The 23540-nt window shown below is 44.5% G+C and overlaps 1 protein-coding gene across 3 annotated transcripts in view; it reads right to left on the bottom strand.

Moving 5' to 3' along the window:
* RBL1 (RB transcriptional corepressor like 1) overlaps positions 1–23540 on the bottom strand; it is a 365834-nt gene that overhangs the window by 205008 nt on the left and 137286 nt on the right. For all 3 annotated transcript variants that reach the window (XM_029611864.1, XM_029611866.1, XM_029611865.1), the window contains 2 exons: positions 19257–19423; positions 3475–3587 (listed from right to left, as the gene is read on the bottom strand). In XM_029611864.1, coding sequence (XP_029467724.1) covers positions 3475–3587; positions 19257–19423 — 280 coding nt within the window. The remainder of the gene's footprint in view (positions 1–3474; positions 3588–19256; positions 19424–23540) is intronic.

Here is a 23540-nt window from a genome sequence, read left to right as displayed (position 1 = left end):
AAATAACCCATGCTATAGTTACACAATGTTAGGCTCCATATTAGGTGCTACAACCCAAGAAAGAGATCAAGGTGTCATAGTGGATAACACATTGAAGTCGTCGGTTCAGTGTGCTGCGGCAGTCAAAAAAGCAAACAGAATGTTGGGAATTATTAGAAAGGGAATGGTGAATAAAACGGAAAATGTCATAATGCCTCTGTATCGCTCCATGGTGAGACCGCACTTTGAATACTGTGTACAATTCTGGTCGCCACATCTCAAAAAAGATATAATTGCGATGGAGAAGGTACAGAGAAGGGCTACCAAAATGATAAGGGGAATAGAACAGCTCCCCTATGAGGAAAGACTAAAGAGGTTAGGATTTTTCAGCTTGGAGAAGAGATGGCTGAGGGGGGGATATGATAGAGGTGTTTAAAATCATGAGAGGTCTAGAACGGGTAGATGTGAATCAGTTATTTACTCTTTCGGATAATAGAAAGTTAGCATGAAGTTAGCATGTGGCACATTTAAAACTAATCGGAGAAAGTTCTTTTTTACTCAACGCACAATTAAACTCTGGAATTTGTTGCCAGAAGATGTGGTTAGTGCAGTTAGTATAGCTGTGTTTAAAAAAGGATTGGATAAGTTCCTGGAGGAGAAGTCCATTACCTGCTATTAATTAAGTTGACTTAGAAAATAGCCACTGCTATTACTAGCAACGGTAACATGGAATAGACTTAGTTTTTGGGTACTTGCCAGGTTCTTATGGCCTGGATTGGCCACTGTTGGTAACAGGATGCTGGGCTTGATGGACCCTTGGTCTGACCCAGTATGGCATGTTCTTATATTCTTATCAGCAAAATCCGTAGTAGCCAATTGCCTTGAGCAGCCAAATAGTGCTAACATAGGTGCAGAGAAAGCAATAGCTGGATTGCCCTTATATGACAAGCCTCACAGATAGCAAGGCGCTTAGACCTTTTTGTTCCTGATGCCATAGTCTTCCTGCACTGGGCTCCAGGCAGCCTCCAGCGCCCACACCAACAATGTCCAGGAGTACACACATAAATACGCGACCAAAAGGAGGCCGCGGCTGTATGCGCGCAAGGACCTCCTGTGAGTAGCTATGTGCCCAAAACTAGGCCATAGACATACACAAGTACTGCTGCACGCAAATATACACACAAACATAGGCTGCAGGCTTCTGCGCAGACGTACCCACTCATTTGCATGCCTACATCAATATACCGCCATGCAGACAGAATGTGTGCACATACCTGCGCATGGGAAAAATTGCCGCCAAGGTCTACCACACAACTGATAAAACCAAGCCTGAAGAGCGGGGCCTAGCTAAAGGCTGCGCAATCTGCCAAGCCTCGGCCCCCTTCATTCTACACTAACTCCCCAGAGAAGTAAGAGGGAAAGGGAGTAAGAGACGCAGAGCCGCAAACACCAAGGGAAGAAGACTCAGTAAGGAGAAAGAGTGGGACTAAAACTTCCCTACTCTTCTATTTTTCCCTTACCTGAGCTCAGCTCTCCCTGGCTGAGAGCACGAACAGGTCATCGGCTATAGGAGAGTGGGCCCGAGCCATGCACTCCATAGTCCTCTAACCGCTTCTTTTTTTTTTTTTTTTTTAAGTCTACGCTTGCCTGGCTCCCAGATTTAAAACACTCAACTAATGGAGGACTAAACAGGTGTCACCTCAGGAGCTCAAGCGGTGTGCCCAAATCTTTTTTCTTTTTACACTACAAGCAATCCCCAGTAGGGAGATGAATGTCCACCATCTGCTGGAGATGGGGAATACTGGCAGGCTGAGGTCAGGGCAAGGCTATATGTCAGTGATGTCAGCAAGTCAGCTTTACTCCATCTCCAAGTGCTGGTAGGCGTGCATAATCCACTTGTGTGAATTGGTCTGCCTGAGTACAGAGGAAGCTATTTTTTAAATTGTTTAAGAGTGTAATGTTGGCTTTTCACTGGTCCTTTTAGCATGAGAGAGGTCATTATGCATTATTTTTACCAGTATTGGCTACTTCAAATGTACAGTCAGAGTAACATTTTTGCAACTTTCAGTATCTAAAAGGATGATACCACTTAAGTCCATTAAGGAAAATAATATGGGGAAGAAATATTTAGGGTCTATAGTGGTGAATAACTTGATCAGGTGGGTGACTGTCTTCCTATGAGAATGACAACATCCCATTGAAAGGGCAATGAGAGGTATACTATTCCAAATGGAGTTTGGAAATGAAAAGGGCAATCTGTTTTTTTAAAATAAAGCCAGGCTCACTGTCATCAGCTAACATACTATATCTGCATGACTAGAAATACAATTTAGATGTATGTGGATCTTTATTCATTTTGTCTTGCCTATGAGGCTTCTGCTATTGACAGGAGCATCCGCTTTATGCTCCATCACCAGAGAAGCTGCATAAGCATATCCTGCCTCACTATGGTATGTGAGAAGGTGAGCTAACATTAAATACAATATATCAAATTACATACATCATAATAAAATAAAAAAGTACAATATAACATATCTTCTTCAGCTTGGAGAAGAGATGGCTGAGGGGAGATATAGTAGAGGTCTATAAAATAATAAGTAGAATGAAACGAGTAAATGTTAATCAGTTGTTTACTCTTTCAAAAAGTACGAAGACCAGGGGACACATAATGAAGTTACTAGGTAATACATTTAAAAGTAATAAGAGAATTTTTTTTTTTACTCACTTGATAATTAAGCTCTGGAATTCATTACTCTCAACTCCAACATTACACTCTGCTTCTAAGGCAGAAGGTAACAGGGAATTGGACTCTAACAGCAACCAACAAGGACCCTGACTTTGACGGCCTGGGAAACTGATAACAATGGGGGACTTGCATGGCTCAACAGAAACTACCATAAACTTGCTGGGCAGACTGAATGGACCGTCGGTCCTTTTCTGCCATCATTTCTATGTTTAAATGTTATGTATATGCGGTGAAAGCTATTGGTGTAGCTGTGTTTAAAAACGGTTTGGACAAGTTCCTGGAGGAAAAGTCCATTAACCATTATTAAGGTACAGTTGCAGAAATCTTCTGCTTACTTTTGGGATAAGCAATTTGGAATCTCTCTCCCCCTTGGGCTCCTGCCAGGTACTTGTGACCTGGCTTGGACACTGCTGGAAACAGGATACTTGGCTTGATGGACCTTTGGTCTGAACCAATATGGCAAGTCTTATGTTCTTAAGGTAACTATAACACAGTAAGATAATTAAGACGACTCCTGGATAGTAAGTGATGTAAAGTTTTCTTTACCTGCTGGTCTATTACACTGAAAAACAGAACCCATAAGTTCTGTTGTGTTGAGAACTGTAATACAATCTTTAAGTTCTGCAATTTGTCTCCCATTCCAAGTCCTTGCTTAAACATGAACATACCAGTCCACCTCTTCTGAATAAGCAGGACAGAGAGATGAGTCCTGTAGAACAGGCTTTATTTTAGATGTATGCCATGCTTACCAATGTGAGATCCATGTTGCTCATCTGTGGACTGTGTGTAGTTTAAGCAGAAAATCTCTCCTATGTTCTTGATTCGCTGTGCAATGCTTTCTGTGGGATCACGCACACAAGATCTGTAATAACGTAAGCTGTCAGCTTATCATCCCCTTAATCATATTAGTTTATTTATTTTTATATACCGACATTCACATCGGTTTACAGGGAACAATTGAAGTTTTTTACATTGTAACAAGGTAATAGTTAAGTGGGAGAACATAGTAAGGGGAAAATAACATAACGCTGAACGATTAACTTTAAGAGTAGGCTCGCATATTAAGATGTACATTTCTGTATAAAAATAACTTAACATTTTGTACTGAATTCGATTTCTGTATAAAATAACTTAACATGAGTATTAGGAACTTTAGGTTTATAAGCATTTCTGTGTAATATTTATTTAGCATAAACATTGGTAGCATCATGTTTATGTACATGGCTTATTGGATGATCTCCATTGGGGAACAGGAAGGTATGGGTGACAGGGAATTGACATCTGGCTGTGCTCAAGGTGTTGTAAAGGCTTTTTGAAAGAGCCATGTTTTTAATTTCTTTTTGAAGGTTTGTGACGTGGGTTCGATTCTTAGGTCTATGGGGAGGTTGTTCCATAGGGGAGGTCCGGCCAGTGAGAATGAACGCTCCCTGATTGAGTTGAGGTGGACTAGTTTTGGAGAAGGGATTGGGAGAAGTCCAGTGTTTGTGGAGCGAAGGTTCCTTTTGGGATTTGGAAGTGTAGTGCGGCATTCATCCAGTTCATTTTGTTATTGTACAATGTTTTGTGAATGAGGAATACGGTTTTCTATTGTATTCTATAAGGGATAATATTTAATATTAATATAGTTAATTTTTAAATAGGAAAAGGGAATGTTTCTAAAGACAGACCTATTTTGACAGTAAAATAAGAATGTGTTGATTAGTGTAAATGGTTCTCTTTCAGAGCCTTATATGGTGGGCTATGGTGTTCCCAGGGCTCCTCACTAACCACCTTTGTTGGTTAACATCTTTCTTCAATCTTTGGGCAGTTTAATTCAGGAACTAGGCTCAACAGGATTTATATACGCTGATGACATGCAATTAATTTTTCTGATGGCTAGGGATTCCACAAATGCTATGGAAATAGGAAAATTGGTTCTTAACTGCTAATTTTCGTACCTGTAGTACCACAGATCAGTCTAGACTCCTGGGTTTTGCCTCCCTTCCAGCAGATGGAGACAGAGAAAGTTTTACTGACACTATCACTTAACCTGGGGTGCTACCTGCAGTCCATCAGTATTGACCTGTACCCAAGCCAAGTTGGAAAAACTATGCCAAAACTCAACGTAACCTAACAAAACTTTTCCCGTTGAATGAGCAGGAGAAGAAAGAATCTAAAAATCTGAACGATCCTTATAATCATATAAGTCAGTTTGTGCAACCATCAACTGAGCCATAAAAGCCAACTGAAATACTTCAGCTTATATATAAAAAAAAACAACAGATCAAGCGGACTCTCCAAACTCGAGCGGGGCTCTGTACTGATCTGTGGTACTACAGGAACGAAAATTAGCAGGTAAGAACCAATTTTTCTTTCCCTGTATGCACCCAGATCAGACCAGACTCCTGGGATGTACCAAAGCTTCCCTAAACCAGGTGGGACTGAGAGAGTCCCGCTTAAAGTATACTTTCGCCAAAGTTCTTAAACTCTGGCACCTGACCATCTAGACAATAATGCCTGGAGAAAGTGAGCAACGACTTCCAAGTAGCCGCCCTACATATCTCTTGTGGCGACACTGACATTCAGCCAGGATGCCGCTTGAGACCACATCGAGTGCACTCTCAGACCCTAAGGCACCGACCAACCCATGCAAACGTATGCCGAAACTATGGCCCCCTTCAGCCACCGTGCTATGGTCGCTTTCGAAGCTTTCTGCACTTTCTTTGTGCCACTGAAAAGAATGAAAAGATGATCAGACACTCTGAAACTATTAATGACCTATAGATAGATTAACAACACTCACTTTACATCAAGACACCTCAATTCCTTGTCCAGGGTCATCAAGCTATCTAAATTTGTAAAGGCTGGTAACTCCACTGACTGAGTCAAGTGAAAAGAGGAAACAAACTTCGGAGGGAAAGAAGGCACCGTACGTAACAAGACTCCCGCATCCGAAAACCTTAGGAAAGGCTCTCTACACGAAAAGACTTGTAACTCTGAAATCCACATAGCCGAACAAATTGCCACCAGAAAAAAACAACTTTTAAAGTTAGATCCTTCAAAGTCGCCCTGTGGTGCCCCACACAATGCTTTAAGAACCAAGCTTAGGCACCATGGAGGACATGCTTTTTGCACCGGGGGATGCAAATGCTTGACCCCTTGTAAAAAAAAATACCACATCCGGATGCGTAGCCAGAGACACCCCATGACTCTTGCCTCTAAGGCACCCCAAGACAGCCACCTGGACTCTCAACGAGTTGAAAGCCAAATCTTTTACCAAACCTTGCTGCAAAAAGGACAAAATATGGACCACCAAATCCCTAAAAGGATCCACACTATGCTCCTTGCATCAAACCTCAAACAGCTTCCAGACCCGAATGTATGCAAGGAAGGTGGATTTCTTTTGTGTTTGCAACAAAGTGGTAACAACATCCTACAGATACCCCTTCTCTCTTAGGCGTTTCCTCTCAAAAGCCAAGCCACGAGAGAGAAGTGAGCAGCCTGATCCAAAAATATATGATCCTGGCGGAGCAGGATGGGAAGATGAGCCAGATGTAGCGGGCCATCCACAGTGAGATTTACTAAGTCTGCAAACCACGGCCGACTAGGCCATTCTGGTGCTACCAGAACTACCTGCCCCGGATGAAGCTCTATCTTTCGCAAGACTTTGCCCACCAGGGGCCATGACGGAATTCTCCTGTATGTCTTTCCTTGTGGCTATGGGAGGACCAAGGCATCAACTCCTTCTGCCCCGTGCTCTCTCCTTCGACTGAAGCATCTCGGAGCTTTGGCATTGCTGCCCGTTGCCATGAGGTCCATATACGGTACTCCCCCCACCTGCAATGAATTAGGAGCATGGCCTCCTCTGACAATTCCCACTCCCCGGGATCCAACTGTTGGCGACTGAGGAAATCCACCTGAACATTGTCCAACCCCACTATGTGGGAAGCTGCCAGCATCTCCAGGTGGCATTCTGCCCAGAGAATCAACTCTTGGGCCTCCAGTGCCACTGCTCAGCTCTTGGTACCACCCTGTCAGGTGATGTAAGCCACTGCTGTTGTACTGTCCGATAACACTCTCACTAGCCTGAACTGCTAGGCGCACTACTCTCGTCTCTAGATGGTTGATGGTCCACGTCATCTCCTCCGGAGACCAGCGTCCTTGCGCCATTTGAGCCTAACTCACAGCCCCCCAACTGGATAGGCTGGCATCGGTTGTGACCACTTTCCAGTTTGGAACCTCCAAGGCCATCCCACAGCTCAAATTGTCCCGACAGACCCATCAATCCAGACTTGACCTGGTGTGTTCCATAAGAGGCAGCGGTAGATGAAATTGCTCTGAGATTGGATTCCACCTGGAGAGCAAGGCCGACTGACAAGGCCACATATGAGCAAATGCCCAAGAAACCAATTCCAAAGTGGCAGCCATAGACCCAAGAACCTGCAGATAATCCCAGACCCTGGGAATCGCATTGTTTAGCGATCTGTCAACGTGCCCCTGTATCTTGACAATCTGCTCCTCGGTGAGTAAAACTCTTCCAATCCTGGTGTTGAAGCATGCACCGAGGAACTCCAGAACTTGAGACGGCACCAGCTGACTCGGGGAAATTCCCAACCCAGCCTAGGGACTGCAAGCACTGCAGCACCATTGTCACTGACCGATGAAAAGATCCTCTGACTTTGTGCGAATCAACCAGTCGTCCAGATACAACTGGACCAGGACACCTTCCTGCCGAAGAGCTGCTGCTACTAATACCATCAATTTTGTATTAGTGGTTGCCAACCCGAATGGCAGAGGGCAAAACTGAAAATGATTTCCGAGGATCATGAACCTGAGAAACCTTTGATGGTCCAGATGAACTGAAATGTGGAGATAGGCCTCAGTCAAATCTAGGGAGGCCAAAAACTCCCCTTTGCGCACTGCAGCAATTACCGAAGTCAACGTTTCCATATGAAAATGAGGAACCTTGAGCTCCAGATTTACCTTTTTTTAAATCCAGAATTGGACGAAAAGCACTGGGATCACAAAATAAATGGAATACTCAACGACATAAGAGACTGTGGATTCAGAAGGTTTTATTGTTTGCCAGGAAATCTATTCTTCATTATTGGGAGGGAAAAGACTCACCAAATTTGACATACTGGAAAAACCAAATCCACCTCTTATGTCTTAATGAGAAGTTGGCAGAACGGATTGATACAGCCCATAAATCTAGGCCTTTTTTGTTAAACAGGGACGTTTATATTCAATCCCTTCCCCATAGAGCTCGTAGTTTAATCCTCAATGATCTTTCTCTGCCCTACGCACACTAATTTCTAAGCTTTTTTGTTTTTATACTTTTCTGTATTAAGGCCTTGGGGGAGGTGGGGGGGGAGTAGTTGGGCTTCTTTTCGAGAGAAGGGGATTGAGAAGATTCTACCAGCTCTGTTTTTGTTGCATATTTCTTATTATTTGGCCATGTTTACAATTGGGGGGGGGGGGGGGTGGTTAAATTGGGTACTCACTGTCTGTGATTCTCAAACATGCCACTGGGAATTCCAGTGCTTTCATTTGTATTTGTATCCATGGCAGTGTTTGTTTTGTGAAAATCAATAAAGATATTTAAACATAAATAAATGTAAATCCTTCCTGACCCCCGTTCCTAGACCAGCACTGGAACTATGGCCCCCAACAGACGATTGACGGTCTCTCAAACCACCCATTTTTTCTGCTCGAAAGTGCAAGGGGACCTCATGAACAAACCTTTAAACAGCCGAGCAGATTCTAAAGCTTAGCCGTGTTCTATAACACTTAGGACCCACTTATCTGACATGATCTTGGTCTACTCCTTAAGAACATAAGATATGCCATACGTAAGAAAGGATGTTAACCGACCTCCGATGCATAGACAGAGGAGCGGGCCCGGCCTCTCTTCATTGGGAGGACTTGGCACCGGGGGCTCCCTGACCAGAACCATTTCTGACCAGTCTCTGGCCTCGAAAGAACTGATTCCAAGACTGCTGCCTGCCCCTTGTCTCTAACTTCCTCCCAAAAGGGCAAGATTGATAGGGACACCAGCTTGACCGGAAATGAGTCCGTGTCGAAGAGAAACCTCTACCAAGCTTCGGCTTGTCCTCTGGCAGCTTGTGCCCTTTAGTGTCTCCCAGAAATTTTACCAGCTGCTCTAAGTCTTCTCCAAAATCAGCTTTCCTTTGAACAGAAGGCATCCCAGCTGAGACTTAGACGAAACATCCGCTGACCAGTTCCTTAAACATAAAAGTCTTCTAGCGGACATTGAACAAGAGGAAATGCGGAAGAGATCATACAAGGCATCCGCCCTATAGGCCACCACGGTCTTTAGCCTCTCGACCTGCTGCACATCCCTCTGGAGATAACAACTTGATGGACTGCAATTACTATACCCAGTGCAGCCTGGCCTAGAGCGAATACCCAAGGTCGATACCTCAAAGATCTTCTTGAGATGCACCTCCAACATCCTATCCTACATATCCTTTACTATGGCTGGATCCGCTACAGGAATTTTTGTCTTCTTATCACGGCAGAAACCGAAGAATCCACCTTCGGTAGCCGCAAGATATCCAACTTGTCTTCAGGCAAAGGATACAACTTCTCCATGGCTCTGTCAACCTTCAAGCCTGTATCTGGAGTTTCCCCATTCTCGAAACACTAACTCCTTCACTGACTTGTGGAAAGGAAAAGTTGTCAGCCCGCTCACGCCCCGCATGACTGGATCCACACCTTCGAGGTCCGAATCTGCTTGGAGCTCCTTGATTCCCAGTTCATTAAGAACATATCGTGTTAGGGGCCACAGCTCTTCCCGGTGAAAGAGGCAAACCACTTTTAGATCATCCCTCTCCACAGAGGGTGCTTGATTTTGTGCCTCCTCCAAGTCTGCACCATCCAAAAGAGGATACACCTCAGACGGATGCACCACCGGGGAATCTTCAGCCTCTGAGTTCTCTGAACTAAATTCGGCCTTCCCCTGGGGCAATTGACGAGCCAGTACTCTCCGGACTCTGGTTGCCCCACCAGATTGAGATGAACACGGCCTCTTGGCCACAGCTGGCTCTGGCAAGACCAGTGGCTTGGAATGGCAATGTCCAGCTGCCCTTTTCATCAAGAATTTGTTTTGCTAATGCACAAAGCTATCTGGGGAAAAATCCCCTGATTTCTTTGGATCCTGCTCCAGGAGGTCTTCCTCCTCTCCTAACAGAGGATCCCGGGGCCCCTGGGGCTCTGAGGGCCTTCAATCAGTGGGCAACAGCATTGGGGGCAGAGCAGCATCCTTGCAAGCCCTGTCAGAGGTGGCAGCAAAAGTAGTCAAAATGGCCGCCGTTCAGCACTGTTGGGCTGCTTGGCTCCCCCTGCACTAACTACGGACAATCGCTGCTCTCCGCGGCCTCCCGTGTGCTCCCCGAGCTGCTTTCCCCTCTTGAGGCGCAGCGGGAGCAAGTGCCAGCAAGGGAGAGGCAAGCACGTGGCCCCACACACCGTGCAATGTCCGCCACGAGGCATGGCAGCAGAACAATCTCGGAAGCCTTTTCTCTCTCTCTCTCTTTTTTTTTTTTTTTTTTTTAACTATTCCCAGAACCGACGCGCCACTATCAGCCAACCTTCCAGGCACCCGAAGACACGTGAAACCCCGCAACGAGCTAAAAGCACCCAACCAGCACAAGCAGCAAAGACAAACTCAAATAGCGAGGCTCGTTCCTCTTTTTTTTTTTTTTAATTTATTCTAATAATGTATACTTGCGGCTGCAGGCTCCGAATGTGCTCCTAAGGGAGGGAGGAGAGGGAACTGATCCAACCAGTTATGTCCCCTCTCCATGGTTGAAGGATCCGATCAGACCCAGGGCTTTCCAACCCCTCCCTCTCGGCAGCTCCTTCACCTGAAAGGATGGTTCCACCAGGACCTATCAACCTTTAGGGAGGGCTAAGGATGAATTAACGCGAACTACTCATTTTCTTCTGTTCTTTTTTTTCTTTTTTAATTCCCTTCAGACTGCAGGTTCTGCACCACCTTCCATCTGCTGGAGACAGAGAAATACAGATGGACTGCAGGTGGCACACCAGGTTAAGTGACACTTCAGTAAAACTTTCTCTGCTCCATCTGCTAGAAGGGAGGCAAAACCCAGGAGTCTGGACTGATCTGGGTTCGTACAGGGAACTAAAAATCTTGTTGGAATTTATTACTAATTGGCTTATTAAAAGTAAATTGATTTTGAATGGAAACAAAATTGAAGTTCTTTGGGTGAATGGGATCTATTACTATTACATCTAGTTTGGTGATAAAGTACATAAGTGTAAAGCTGGACTCTGTTTTCTATGAAGCAAAAATTGACATGTGATTCAAGTGGCCTTTTTAAAATTATGCATGGTCCTTCGCCTGTGTAATTTATTGGATAAAAATTTCTTTTGTAGGTATTCCAATCTGTAATTCTATCCCAGCTGGACTACTGTAATGGCCTACTTGTTGCTCTACATATGAAGCAGACACAGGGACGGTAACTTTCAAATGGGCATGCGGGCCAACATATACGAGTGCGTGTCGGTGCAAGCCCAGAGATGCGGCAATTTTATAACATATGTGCACATACACATGTATGTTATAAAACAGCCTGGGTACATGTACGTGTGCGCCCAGTTTTGCAAGTGGGTGTGCACAGCTGCATAAAACTGGGTATGAGTTACACAAGTGAGGGAATTTTATGACAGGCACGTGTCCATGCCATGAACAGTTTCACCAGTACGTCCACCAGTTTGCCCAGTCTAAAGCTAGGCCTTCCAACCCCCCCCAGTTCTTTAGCCTGACTGTCCCCCAATTACCCTAGACCCCTTAAAACCCTTCAGTGATGCCTGTTTTTTTTAAACTTACATATCCTTCATAGCAAAAGTAAACTTAAGCAGCATTGGACCTGGGTGTATGCCCAGGCACATATGCGTACATCTCTTGCCCACACCCCATAATGTCCATTCCCCACCCACCAAAGAAGGAGATCGGTAAACACCAAGGAGTTTATTAATTTATAAAAAGCCCAACTCAGGCCGAGTTTCGCTCTGTTCTGAGCTGCTTCGGGGACTGTTGAATGATGATAGTGGTGTTTGCCTCTGTACAGCACCTCATGCGGCTACAAGGTCCTTACATTCCAAATATTGTGCTTAAAAACTTGCCTCGAGGCTTAATATCCTGTGAACGAACCGTCTTGTAACTACTGCAAGCCAACCGGATAAATACTGTTTCTTTGGACATTCTCCACCCACACCATGCCTCTTTTTTCTCCAATGCGAGATGTGTGCACATCTCCCCACGTCATAAAATTGGGTGGTCATGCACATGTTCTACATGTGCACACATATCCAAATTTTTGTGCATGTCCGCCTTTTAAAATTCACCTCATAGGCTACAAGTTATTATTTTGCTTATGTCTTTCATTGGTAGCTCAAGATGCATTATATTCAGCTATTACAAGTATTTTCCGTGTCATCAGCAGGCTTACAATCTAAGGGTCTGATTTACTAAGGCTTTTCTCCCATTTTGTGTCTATGGGAAAAATATTTACTAAATCAAGCCCTAAGCTTGTACCTGAGACAATGGAGATTGAATTGTCTCACCCAAAGTGATAAGGAGCAATAGGGGATTTGAACCTTGGCTTCCCCAATTCTCAGCCTGCCGCTCTAACTACTAAGCTATTCCTCTACTCAACGCTCAAGTACTCACCTGATTAGAGGTAAAGGGAAGAGTGGATCAACTTCCTTATTGCTCTATGTACTACAGTGGTTACCAATTAAGCAGAGATCTCAATTTAAGCAAAATTGCTTACCTTGTAATAGGTGTTATCCCAGGACAGCAGGATGTAGTCCTCATATATGGGTGACTTCATTGATAGAGCCCTATTGCGGAAATCTTTCTGTCAAAGTTTCTAGAAACTTTTGACTGGCCCTGTGAGGCCACTGAGCATGCCCAGCATACCATGATATTCTCTGCCACAGGGGTCTCTCTTTAGTCTCGTATGTAGCAATAAGCTTTAGCAAAAAATAAAATAATAAAACGTATCGGACCCAACTCCGCGGGGTGACGGGTGGGTTTCGTGAGGACTACATCCTGTTGTCCTGGGATAACACCTATTACAAGGTAAGCAATTTTGCTTTATCCCAGGACAAGCAGGATGCTAGTCCTCACATATGGGTGATTAGCAAGCTAGAGGCTGAGTCATTTTGTAGTGAAGCAACAGTGAAATTTTGTTGATGAAAATGAGGCAGCCGAAGATCACAGCAGGTTGGATGTAGAAGGAGTTGGGATTAAACTGGAAACAAGTTCTTTAAGATAGATTGTCCATAGGCTGAATCTTGTCCTCCTTCTTTGTCCAAACAGTAATGAGCTGCTTTACGTATGTCAAGGATTGCACTGAACGATAGTGTGCTACTGAGGTTGACATCGCTCTCACTGAATGTGCCTTTACTCGCCCTTGGAGAGGAAGGCCTGCTTTTTCATAGCAGAACTGTATGCAATCTGCTAGCCAATTGGATAGAGTATGTTTACCCACTGCTTTACCCGGTTTGTTTGGATCATAAGATACAAAGAGCTGAGTGGATTTCCTATGGACTGCAGTGCGGTCTAAGTAAAATGCTAGCGCACGCTTACAGTCGAAAAGTATGTAAAGCCCGTTCTCCTTGGTGAGAATGAGGCCTTGGAAAGAATGTGGGTAAAACTATGGATTGGTTCAAGTGGAATTCTGTAACTACCTTGGGAAGGAATTTTGGATGTGTACGCAGAACCACTCGGTCATGTAGGAATTTTGTATAAGGTGAATACGTGACAAGTGCTTGTAACTCACTAACCCTTCTAGCCGATGTAATGGCAATGAGGAAGATAGTCTTCCATGTGAGAAATTTAAGATCACAGGAATTCATGGATTCAAAAGGAGAACCCATGAGTCTTGTTAAGACCAGATTCAGGTCCCATTCTGTGACTGGTGGCCGAATTGGTGGTTTAAGATGAATTAAACCTCTCATAAATCTACTGACAAGGGGATGTATGGATACTGGTGCATCTCCCATCTTGTTATGGTAAGCTGAGATTGCACTTAAATGTACTCTAACAGATGAAGTCTGTAGACCAGAGTCTGAAAGATGGTATAAGTAGTCTAGTAGAGAAGTTGTGGGGCAGGAGAAAGGATCAATACTCTTTTGCCTGCACCACAAAGTAAATCTTTTCCATTTCGAAGAATAGTTCTTTCGTGTCGAAGGTTTACGTGAAGCTATAAGCACTTGAGATACATTGGTTGAAAGACTGAGTGGTTGTAAAATCAAGCTCTCAACATCCATGCTGTCAGGGATAGGGATTGAAGGTTGGGATGGTGCAACCGACCCTGATCCTGAGTTATGAGAGTGGGAGCTACACCCAGGCGAATTGGATCCCTAATCGAGAGGTCTAGAAGTATGGGAAACCATACTTGTCGAGGCCAATATGGGGCTACGAGTATCATAGACCCCCTTGTCCTGTTGTAGCTTCACTAGAGTTTTGGTTATGAGCAGTATCGGAGGATACGCGTATAGAATGCCTGAGTTCCAAGGGCGAGCAAAGGTGTCCTTGGCTGGCTGGTTTTTCTGTTTGTGTAGAGAACAGAATTTGTCCACTTTGTGATTTAGGTGTGATGCAAAGAGGTCTATTGTTGGTTGTCCCCAACGTTGAAATATCCTGGTCGCTACTAAGGACCATTGATGTGGTTGGAACTGGTGACTGAGTCGATCTGCCACTATGTTGTGAATGCCTGCCAGATAAGTGGCCCGTAGAAACATGGAATGTGTCAGGGCCCAGTCCCAAATCTGTGCAGCTTCTTGACAGAGGAGAAACGAGCCTGTACCTCCTTGTTTGTTGATGTACCACATGGCTACTGTGTTGTCCGTTTGAATCAGAACAGTCTTGTGTGAAAGGCAGTCCTTGAACCGCATGCAGCGCATAACGTATAGCTCGAAGTTCCAGGAAATTGATTTGAAATGTTGTTTCGAGTTTTGTCCAAGTACCTTGGGTCTGGAGATTGTCTATGTGAGCTCCCCAGCCCAAGGTGGATGCATCTGTAGTTAACGTTAACTGTGGGACTGGTTGTTGGAAGGGTAGGCCCTTGCGCAAATTGTCCTTGTTCGCCCACCAAAGTAGAGATGAATGTAGTTGGTGGGTTACTTGAATTGGAGAATAGAGTGGTTGAATGGCTTGGATCCATTGTGATCTTAATGTCCATTGGGTTACTCTCATGGCGAGCCTTGCCATAAGAGTGACATGAACTGTGGAGGCCATGTGGCCTAGTAAGGTTAGAAACTGATGAGCTGTTGCTTGTTTCTTTGAGAGTAGCGAGTTTGCCAATAGGGAAAGTGTGCCTGCCCAATCTTCGGGTAGAAAAGCTTTTGAGAGGATGGTGTTCAATTCTGCTCAGATGAATTGAAGCAGATGAGATGGAATGAGATGGGACTTTTGATAATTGATGAGAAAGCCCATGGAGTGAAGTAGAGTAATTGTTCGACTGAGAGAAGCCAGAGCTCCTTGTTGAGATTGACTTCTGATGAGCCTGTCGTCTAGATAGGGGAAGACATGGACACTTTCCTTGTGTAAGTGTGCTGCTATTACTGCCAGACATTTGGTGAATACTCTGGGAGCAGATGCAAGTCTGAATGGTAGCACTCTGTATTGGAAATGTTGATGACCCACCATGAAGCGCAGATACTTGCAATGAGGAGGAAATATTGGAATGTGAGCGTAAACATCTTGAAGATGCAGAAAACAAAGCCAATCTCCTGTTTGAAGAAGTGGAAGCATGGTGCCTAGAGAGACCATCCTGAACTTTTCTTTCTTCAGAAATTTGTTGAGATTTCTGCGGTCTAGGATGGGATGTAGGCCTCCAGTTTTCTTTAGAATGAGGAAATAGCGGGAATAGAATCCTCTGCCCTGCTGAGTCCGGGACACTGGCACTACAGCTCTGGCTCTCAGAAGGGTGGATAATTCTACTTGTAATTGGATTATGTGATTGTCGCTTAGTGAAAGAGGTCTTGGAGGAGAATCTCTTGGAGTAGAGAGAAAATTGAGTTGGTAACCTCGAGATATTATTGCAAGTACCCATTGGTCTATTGTTATTTGTAACCAATGGTTGTAGGAGGATACTCGGCCTCCTACCGGAAGCTCTGGATGAGGATTGAAGAGATGGCTCTGGTCTCTGGGAAAGGTCTCAAAAGCCTGCAGCCGGTACCGTCTGCGGCGGGGGTTGAGGCCTAGCCACCCTAGGTTGTCTGGGCTGAGGTCTTTGCTGCGGCCTAGAAGATCTGCCCCTTGATGCTGGAGGGTAATAAAGCCTCTGCCGACAGAAAGGTCGTTTAGATTATTTTCTTGGAGGCCGACGAGATGATTGGGCAGCAGAATCCTGCAGAATTGATGAAAGTTGTCACAGGGCTTCTGTGTGTTCTTTTAATTGTGCTACCGCATCTTGTATCTTGGAACCAAAAAGGTTGTCACCAAGACATGGTAAGTCAACTAATTTTTCTTGGACCTCAGGCCTGAGGTCTTAAGCTATGCCCAACATCTCGCACTTATCCCAGAGGCCGCTACTCTGGAGGCTGTTTCAAACCCATTATAAGCAGCTCGGACTTCGTGCTTGCCAGCTTCAAGTCCTTTGTGAATGATTGCTTGAGCTGCTTACTGATATTGCTGTGGTAATGATGTTGACAATTCTTGCATCTGTTTCCACAGATTTCTTTGATATTGAGTCATGTATAATTGATAAGATGAAATCCTGGTATTTAACATGACTCCTTGATAAATTTTCCTTCCCAGGGAATCTAAGAATCTATGATCCTTTCCTGGGGGAGTGGAGGAATGTGGCCTTATTTTTTTTTACTTCTTTTGCGCGGATTCCACAACTGATTGGTGTGGAAGCTGTGCTTTTTTGTAGCCAGGAACAGACTGTACCAAATAAGTAGTGTCCATCCTTTTATTGACAGCAGGTACTGAGCATGGGTGCTCCCAGAGTCGATTTTGTGAGTCTAGGAGGACTGCATGGACAGGGATGGCTGATACTTGTTTTGGAGGGTCCACAAATTGGAGGACCTCCAATGTTTGCTGTCTAGCATCTTCTTCAGTTACCAAGGTGAAGGGTATGATGTCCGCCATATCCTGCACAAAATTTGTAAAGGATAAATCCTCCGGTGGAGATTTCTTCCTTTGGTCTGGAGAGGAAGGATCCGACAAATTCTTCAGAGGAAGTATCTGTATGTCCCTCATCCCAAGATTCATACGGATCGTCCTGATGTGGAGATATTGGAGAAGATCTTGGTGGACGTGGAAGTCCTGAAGGACCTGGCTGTGGATCATCGAGGGGTATCCGTTCAGGAATCTCTTCTCGCGGCTTGGGTGGAAGAGCACAGACTACTTCATCAAACCTCTTCATGAGAAGCTGATATAACGCAAGTTCAGGATGTCCTGGAGCCCCAGGTGACATCAGCATCGATGGCATCGGGTCTGGTATCGACGATGGAATCAGTGTTGATATCGATGGTAGTCTCGGCATCGACTTAGGCTGTGGTGCCGGCATCAGTGCAGGCACCAGCATTGACGGGGTTGTCAGCATCAGTACAGGTACCAGCATCGGTTCGGGAACCGGCATCAGTGTAGGCACCAGAACCGGCGCCGGAATCTGTTCCTTTAAGGCCTGGAGCACCGCTTGACGGATGAAATCCGACAATTCCTGCGTAACAGCTGATGCGGGCAGAGCAGCTGTACGCGGTGGCGGTGTCGATGTTCCCTCCACAGAGCCCTGTGGAGGTTCGACAACTGGTGCTTCTCCATGGGATGAAGGCCCAGGCGTCGGTGGTACCGGTGTTTCCTGGATTCTTGGCCGTTTCGCGGTCAATTCCTCCGGGGAGAGAAGCGCCTCTGGTATCGATGGGTGTCGGTGCCGATGACGGTGCTTCGAACGGTGTTCGATCGCTGACTTCGTCGATGCTATTGATGACGTTGGCGATGGATGGTCCCCTGACCCTTCCGGACGGCGTTTTTTCAAAATTATGCATTTAGAGACTCCGGCCGGAGACGATTTAGTCGATGTAGAGGGAGATGGCAGAAGTTGTAGATAGAATAAGTGCTCCATCTTTTCTTGGCGGGCCTTTCTTCCCTTCGCGGTCATTTCTGCAGATTTAGGGCAGGTTGTTACGTCGTGTTTTTCCCCTAAACACAACACACACTCAAGGTGTGGGGCTGTAATGGCCATTGTCCTATTACAGATGGGACATTTTTTTAAAATCCCGTGGCCATTTTAGCGTCGACAGCTGTCGATTGAAATGAGAGGAAAACGTGAGAGAAAAAAAGAAAATTTTACTCAGAGAGTAAAATAGAGACAACGATTACTCACCAGCCAGTGGAAACCTGAGAGATCCCGTGTGGGAGAAAATGAGAAATGTGACTTTTAGTCAGAAAAAATACTGTGAGAAAACTCACAAAGGCTCCTGCTCCGCGATGCCTACAGCAACACAAAAAAACGAAGACTGAAGAGAGAACCCTGTGGCAGAGAATATCATGGCATGCTAGGCATGCTCAGTGGCCTCACAGGGCCAGTCAAAAGTTTCTAGAAACTTTGACAGAAAGTTTTCCGCAATAGGGCTCCATCAATGATGTCACCCGTATGTGAGGACTATCATCCTGCTTGTCCTGGGATAAAGATCTTGATGCTGGTAGTTAGGTTGTTTGCATGAAACTGGGCCTCAGTACCTTAAAGAAAAAGTGCACTGGAATTTTCCCTCTCTACCTCTCCGCTCCTCCCAGTCTTGCTTTCTTGATTTGTACTACTTGTAAGGAGGTAAAAAGATCAAAATTGTGTACCTCAATGTTTTCAGTGCTGACAGTCATTATGGAAAAAACTGCCCTTGGATGTTAAATTGGAAACTAATTATCTGATGTTCTATAAGGTTAAATCATGGTTGTTCCCCTAAGTGGGTTTACTTAGACTTGCTGGTAATCATGCACTGTCAAATTGTCATTTGTCTATATTCAGTTTTCTTTGTTTATATTATATTGTTTAGTGAATTTAATATTTTACATCACCTTGGGTGATCAACTGGTTTGTTTAGGAAGGTGGCTCAGAAATTATTTTAAAAACATTTTCCTTAGCCAATGAATTATAAAATATTGATGATAGTCAACTAATCAAATCACTTAAATAATATGTCCTATATGTATCCTGGCACAGCTGTTGCCAAACAGTGGAATAGCAGTTGAACTGTGTATCATTGTGGGCAAGAAGAATTTTTTTAAAAAGTCTGAACAAATTAGTCCATAATATCTTGGAGGCAGGTATTCTAGACAAGTGTTCTCTCGCATAAATTTGGACTGACCAAGCTGTTTGCCTCACAGTCCATTTACCCATATTTGAGAGGGAGCAAAAAACCAGAAACATGGTGGGGAAGGACAGTGCACAACAGCAGAAAAAGCATGATGTGAGAAAGCACAAGAGAGAACAACAGAAGGAAAGAAGCAGTAACAGTAACAAGGCAGATTTAATAATTTTTCCCTTACTTGAAAATATTTATCAGTTGCTCACTGGGAGCATTTTTCAAACCGGACACCATGCTCTGTAAGCGGCTCACACTTTGTGTTGCTGAAGCAACAGGTGTGATCACTGCTTCCTTTTCTTTCAAGTATCTCCTTCCAGTCAAAGGTGTAGAGGGAGCAAAAGATCTTTTCTGCCAGGAAAGATGGAGATCCGAGTCAGTCATTATTCAAGTTACTTCTAAAAATCTAAAAAAGCAGGTTATTCATGACCACAAACACCACTCTGAGAAACACTAAAAATATGTCATGTTTCTAAAAATAAGCAGTGCAAATTTTCATTCTATGGAGGAGGTTAATAGGGTCACTGTAGGTGTATGGTACAATGAAACAGAAAATTATGGTAATTGAGGATAAGGCGGCCCATCTGCCCAATTAGTTTCCTGTTACAATGCCAGAGACACCAACTGATATCTGGCTCTTTTGTCACGTCTTTGCAACTAAAGATCCCATAGGAGTAGAGATTCAAAGAGCCACTCAGTGACAAACCTAACCAGTTAATTCTGTCTGGCTATTCCAGCTAAAATTGCAGCTGAATATCTGATTACATATAACTATATAAAATGTATGTGGATAGATGTAAGATAGCCTTTGGTGCTGCTGCACTTATGCAAACAAATAAGATGATTACCCTAAATATAGGAAAATTGGTTCTTACCTACTAATTTTTGTTTCTGTAGTACTACAGATCAGTCCAGACTCCTGGGTTTTGCCTCCCTGCCAGTAGATGGAGACAAAAAGTTTCACTGACACTGTACATAACCCAGTGTGCCACCTGCAGTCCCCTTAGTATTTCTCTGTCTCCAGCAAATGATAGATGGTGTAAAACTTGCAGTCTGGAGAGAAAGAAAAAAGATTGAAAGACAAGAAAATTTCTGGATCCTCTCAGGAGGTTGTGAGGTCCTGGAGGTCCGTGGGGTAGACATCTGGTGGTCCAAATCCCTCATCCCACACGAGACAGCGGTGGAACCTGCTGGCAGTTCTGCACTGCAAGTCCAGTAGAGCAGGGAAGTATCCCTTTTATACAGTTTGTCCTGGGCTGGGTTGCTAAAGTTTGGCAAAAGGAGATAGATATAGCCATTGGTCTGGCTCTTTTCTGATCTGCCATATGGCCTGTGCTCCTGGAACCGGAATCTCTGCACCAAAGGAAAGTATTGGCTTCTATGAATCTTTATTTGCTCTTGGAGAGTTAAAAAGAAAAAAAGAAAAAAAAAAAGAGAACAAGGAACTAGTTAGAGGAATCTGTGCAGCAGCAGGGTTTCGGGGGTGGGGGGAGCTACCTTAGCAGCTCTGGAAGCTTAGCAATGGGGATTTTCAGCAGCTTCTCTGCCAGCAGAGGAGACTGGGTGTTGGCTTCATAGTGTTGAGGACTGTTCCCTTGCTTGCTGTTGAGGTGCTGGTGGTGGTGCGGGGAGGAACAGCGTGTGCATGTGGCAAAAGCGGTATGGCATTCGGGGGTCTACGTCGAGCATGGCCGCACCAGTAGAACAAACCTTGAGGGTGACAGGGTCTAGCGCTGAGGCTTTTCTAGTCAGCGCTGAAACGGCAGCCATTTTCGAATCCCTAACAGTGTCGGTAGGAGAGACAGGGGAATTTCCTCCTCAACTATCACCGGTGGTTCCCTGTCCCGCAGAGGTGCAGAGAGGCACTTGTACTGAGGAGGAATCTCTGGTTCTGGTAGAGGTCTTCTGCCGATTTTAATATCTTATGTGTGAAGCTTGTTTAGCAGAACAAGCAGCGGGGGATGCTGGCTCTCGGCCTCAGTCTCCATGGATTCTCGGCCAGTCAAGAGGCCTGCGCTGTTGAGAAGTGTTTGGGTAATTGCCAGGTTCTTGTGGCCTGGTTTGGCCTCTGTTGGAAACAGGATGCTGGGCTTGATGGACCCTTGGTCTGACCCAGCATGGCCATTTCTTATGTTCTTCAGGACTTCAATGATTTTCGGTGCTGGATGTTGAATGGATCCAGGCCTAAATGCGCTGAAGGTGCAAGCAGGCTTTGCGTAGCTGCATGGTAGGCTGCGGCAGCCGTTCTTTTCCTGCTTGTGTAAGTATGTGTGCGCATTCTCGCCCGTGGGGTGGTTGCATGTGTGAGAACCTGTGTGGATAAGGCCTCGGCCTAGATTTGAGCATATATTTGCGCAGGCACTTGAGCGCGCAAGGCCCAACCTAGGCAGGAGCGTGTATTTGCGTGTGTACTTGTACACGTTCGACTGCAACCTACTCTTGAACGCGTATTTGCGCGTATCCTGGAGGGGTGTGCACATACGCCAGGGTGGCATGATTTTTATTTTTATTTTATTTTGTTTTAACTTATTTTAATCCAAGTATGTTATATTTATTTTATGTATGTTTTATTGTAAACCACCCCGAATCTTGGAGGGCGCGGTATATAAGTATTTCAAAATAAAAATAAATAAATAGATAACTGCCATGATATCTCTGCACTGCCAATATATGCTCAGGTACAGTTTGAAATGATTGTCACAAAGCACAAGCAGTCTATGGCTGGCTGGAGGACAGAATACAGTCTGGACTCCAGTTTTCTCTTGCACAACTTTATTCTTCACACACAAACATACTTCCAAGATGTCTTACTTTGCAGTACTTTAGCAAAACAACATCAGTAGATATGTTATAAGGAGTTACCTTCTCCCCAGGGACGCTCTTGCTCTCCTCTGAGCCTTTGCTTTATTGCTGCCCAGAGGAGATAGTCTGCCCTGTGTTAAGGTGGACTGGGCCCAGATTGCGGGGACCGGCCTATTAAGGTGTTCTGAGAGTTACTATAGGGCAGTGGTCCCCAACCCTGTCCTGGAGGCCCACCAGCCAGTCGGGTTTTCAGGATATCCACAATGAAGAAGCTTGAGAAAAAATTTGCACGCACTGCTTCCAGAACATGCAAATTTTCTCTCATGCATATTCAGTGTGGATATCCTGAAAACCCAACTGGCTGGTGGGCCCCCAGGACAGGGTTGGGGACCACTGCTATAGGGCACTCTGCTACATTGATCTCATTGATTTTTCAAATAGTTAGAATGGTCTTTATCTCTGGGACAAAGTGCCTTTGTATGTTTCTAATCGCTAATCATGATCAATTCAAAGGATATTTTTAATGGCTCCTTCGGCTCAGGTATGTATAAGGAGCGACTGCTGTGGTCTGGAATAGTCTACCACTCAATATTAGATTGTAAAATAATTGTCACCTTCCAAACTTAAAACGTAGCTCTTCCTCTGTTAAAAGGCTCAGTGGTTGATTTCCAAGGATTGAGTTTAGTGTAGTGTAGTACTCATTGGAAGATTGATAAAAAAAAAAATAGATGGGCTGTCTATTGTTGATCTGTGATATAGTGTCTCACTTGGAGAGGAATACTATTGCCATGTGGCTCATGGTATAATGATCCCTCAAGCTTGTCTTTATTATTTGCTGATCTGCGTTTTTAACTCTGTTTATATGGGGGGGTGGGTAATATTCAGTAAACCAGCAAGCAGACAAGTTATTCAGCTACACTTAGCCAGATAACTTGTCCTAGACAATCAGTGGGATAAGCATCCCACTAAATATCTCCAAATAAAGTTATCCTGCTAAGCACAGCCAGATCATTTTAAACATAAACATAATGGATTTTCTTTTGAATATTGCCAATTAGGTATAAAGTTCATCAAAATGCTATGTATTTAAAAAAAAAAAAAATTTGCGAGCCTACTCTCTTTAATACAGCCCCCTCCTCCCTTCCACCCTAGCTCTAAAGCAATCTAAGAACATAAGAACATAAGAAAATGCCATACTGGGTCAGACCAAGGGTCCATCAAGCCCAGCATCCTGTTTCCAACAGTGGCCAATCCAGGCCATAAGAACCTGGCAAGTACCCAAAAACTAAGTCTATTCCATGTAACCATTGCTAATGGCAGTGGCTATTCTCTAAGTGAACTTAATAGCAGGTAATGGACTTCTCCTCCAAGAACTTATCCAATCCTTTTTTAAACACAGCTATACTAACTGCACGAACCACATTCTCTGGCAACAAATTCCAGAGTTTAATTGTGCGTTGAGTAAAAAAGAACTTTCTCCGATTAGTTTTAAATGTGCCCCATGCTAACTTCATGGAGTGTCCCCTAGTCTTTCTACTATCCGAAAGAGTAAATAACCGATTCACATCTACCCGTTCTAGACCTCTCATGATTTTAAACACCTCTATCATATCCCCCCTCAGTCGTCTCTTCTCCAAGCTGAAAAGTCCTAACCTCTTTAGTCTTT

This window comes from Rhinatrema bivittatum, chromosome 8 (assembly GCF_901001135.1).
Source record: "Rhinatrema bivittatum chromosome 8, aRhiBiv1.1, whole genome shotgun sequence".
In the NCBI taxonomy this organism is placed as follows: domain Eukaryota; kingdom Metazoa; phylum Chordata; class Amphibia; order Gymnophiona; family Rhinatrematidae; genus Rhinatrema; species Rhinatrema bivittatum.
Note: the sequence above shows the minus strand (reverse complement) of the source record. Positions and strands in the feature narration are given on the sequence as shown.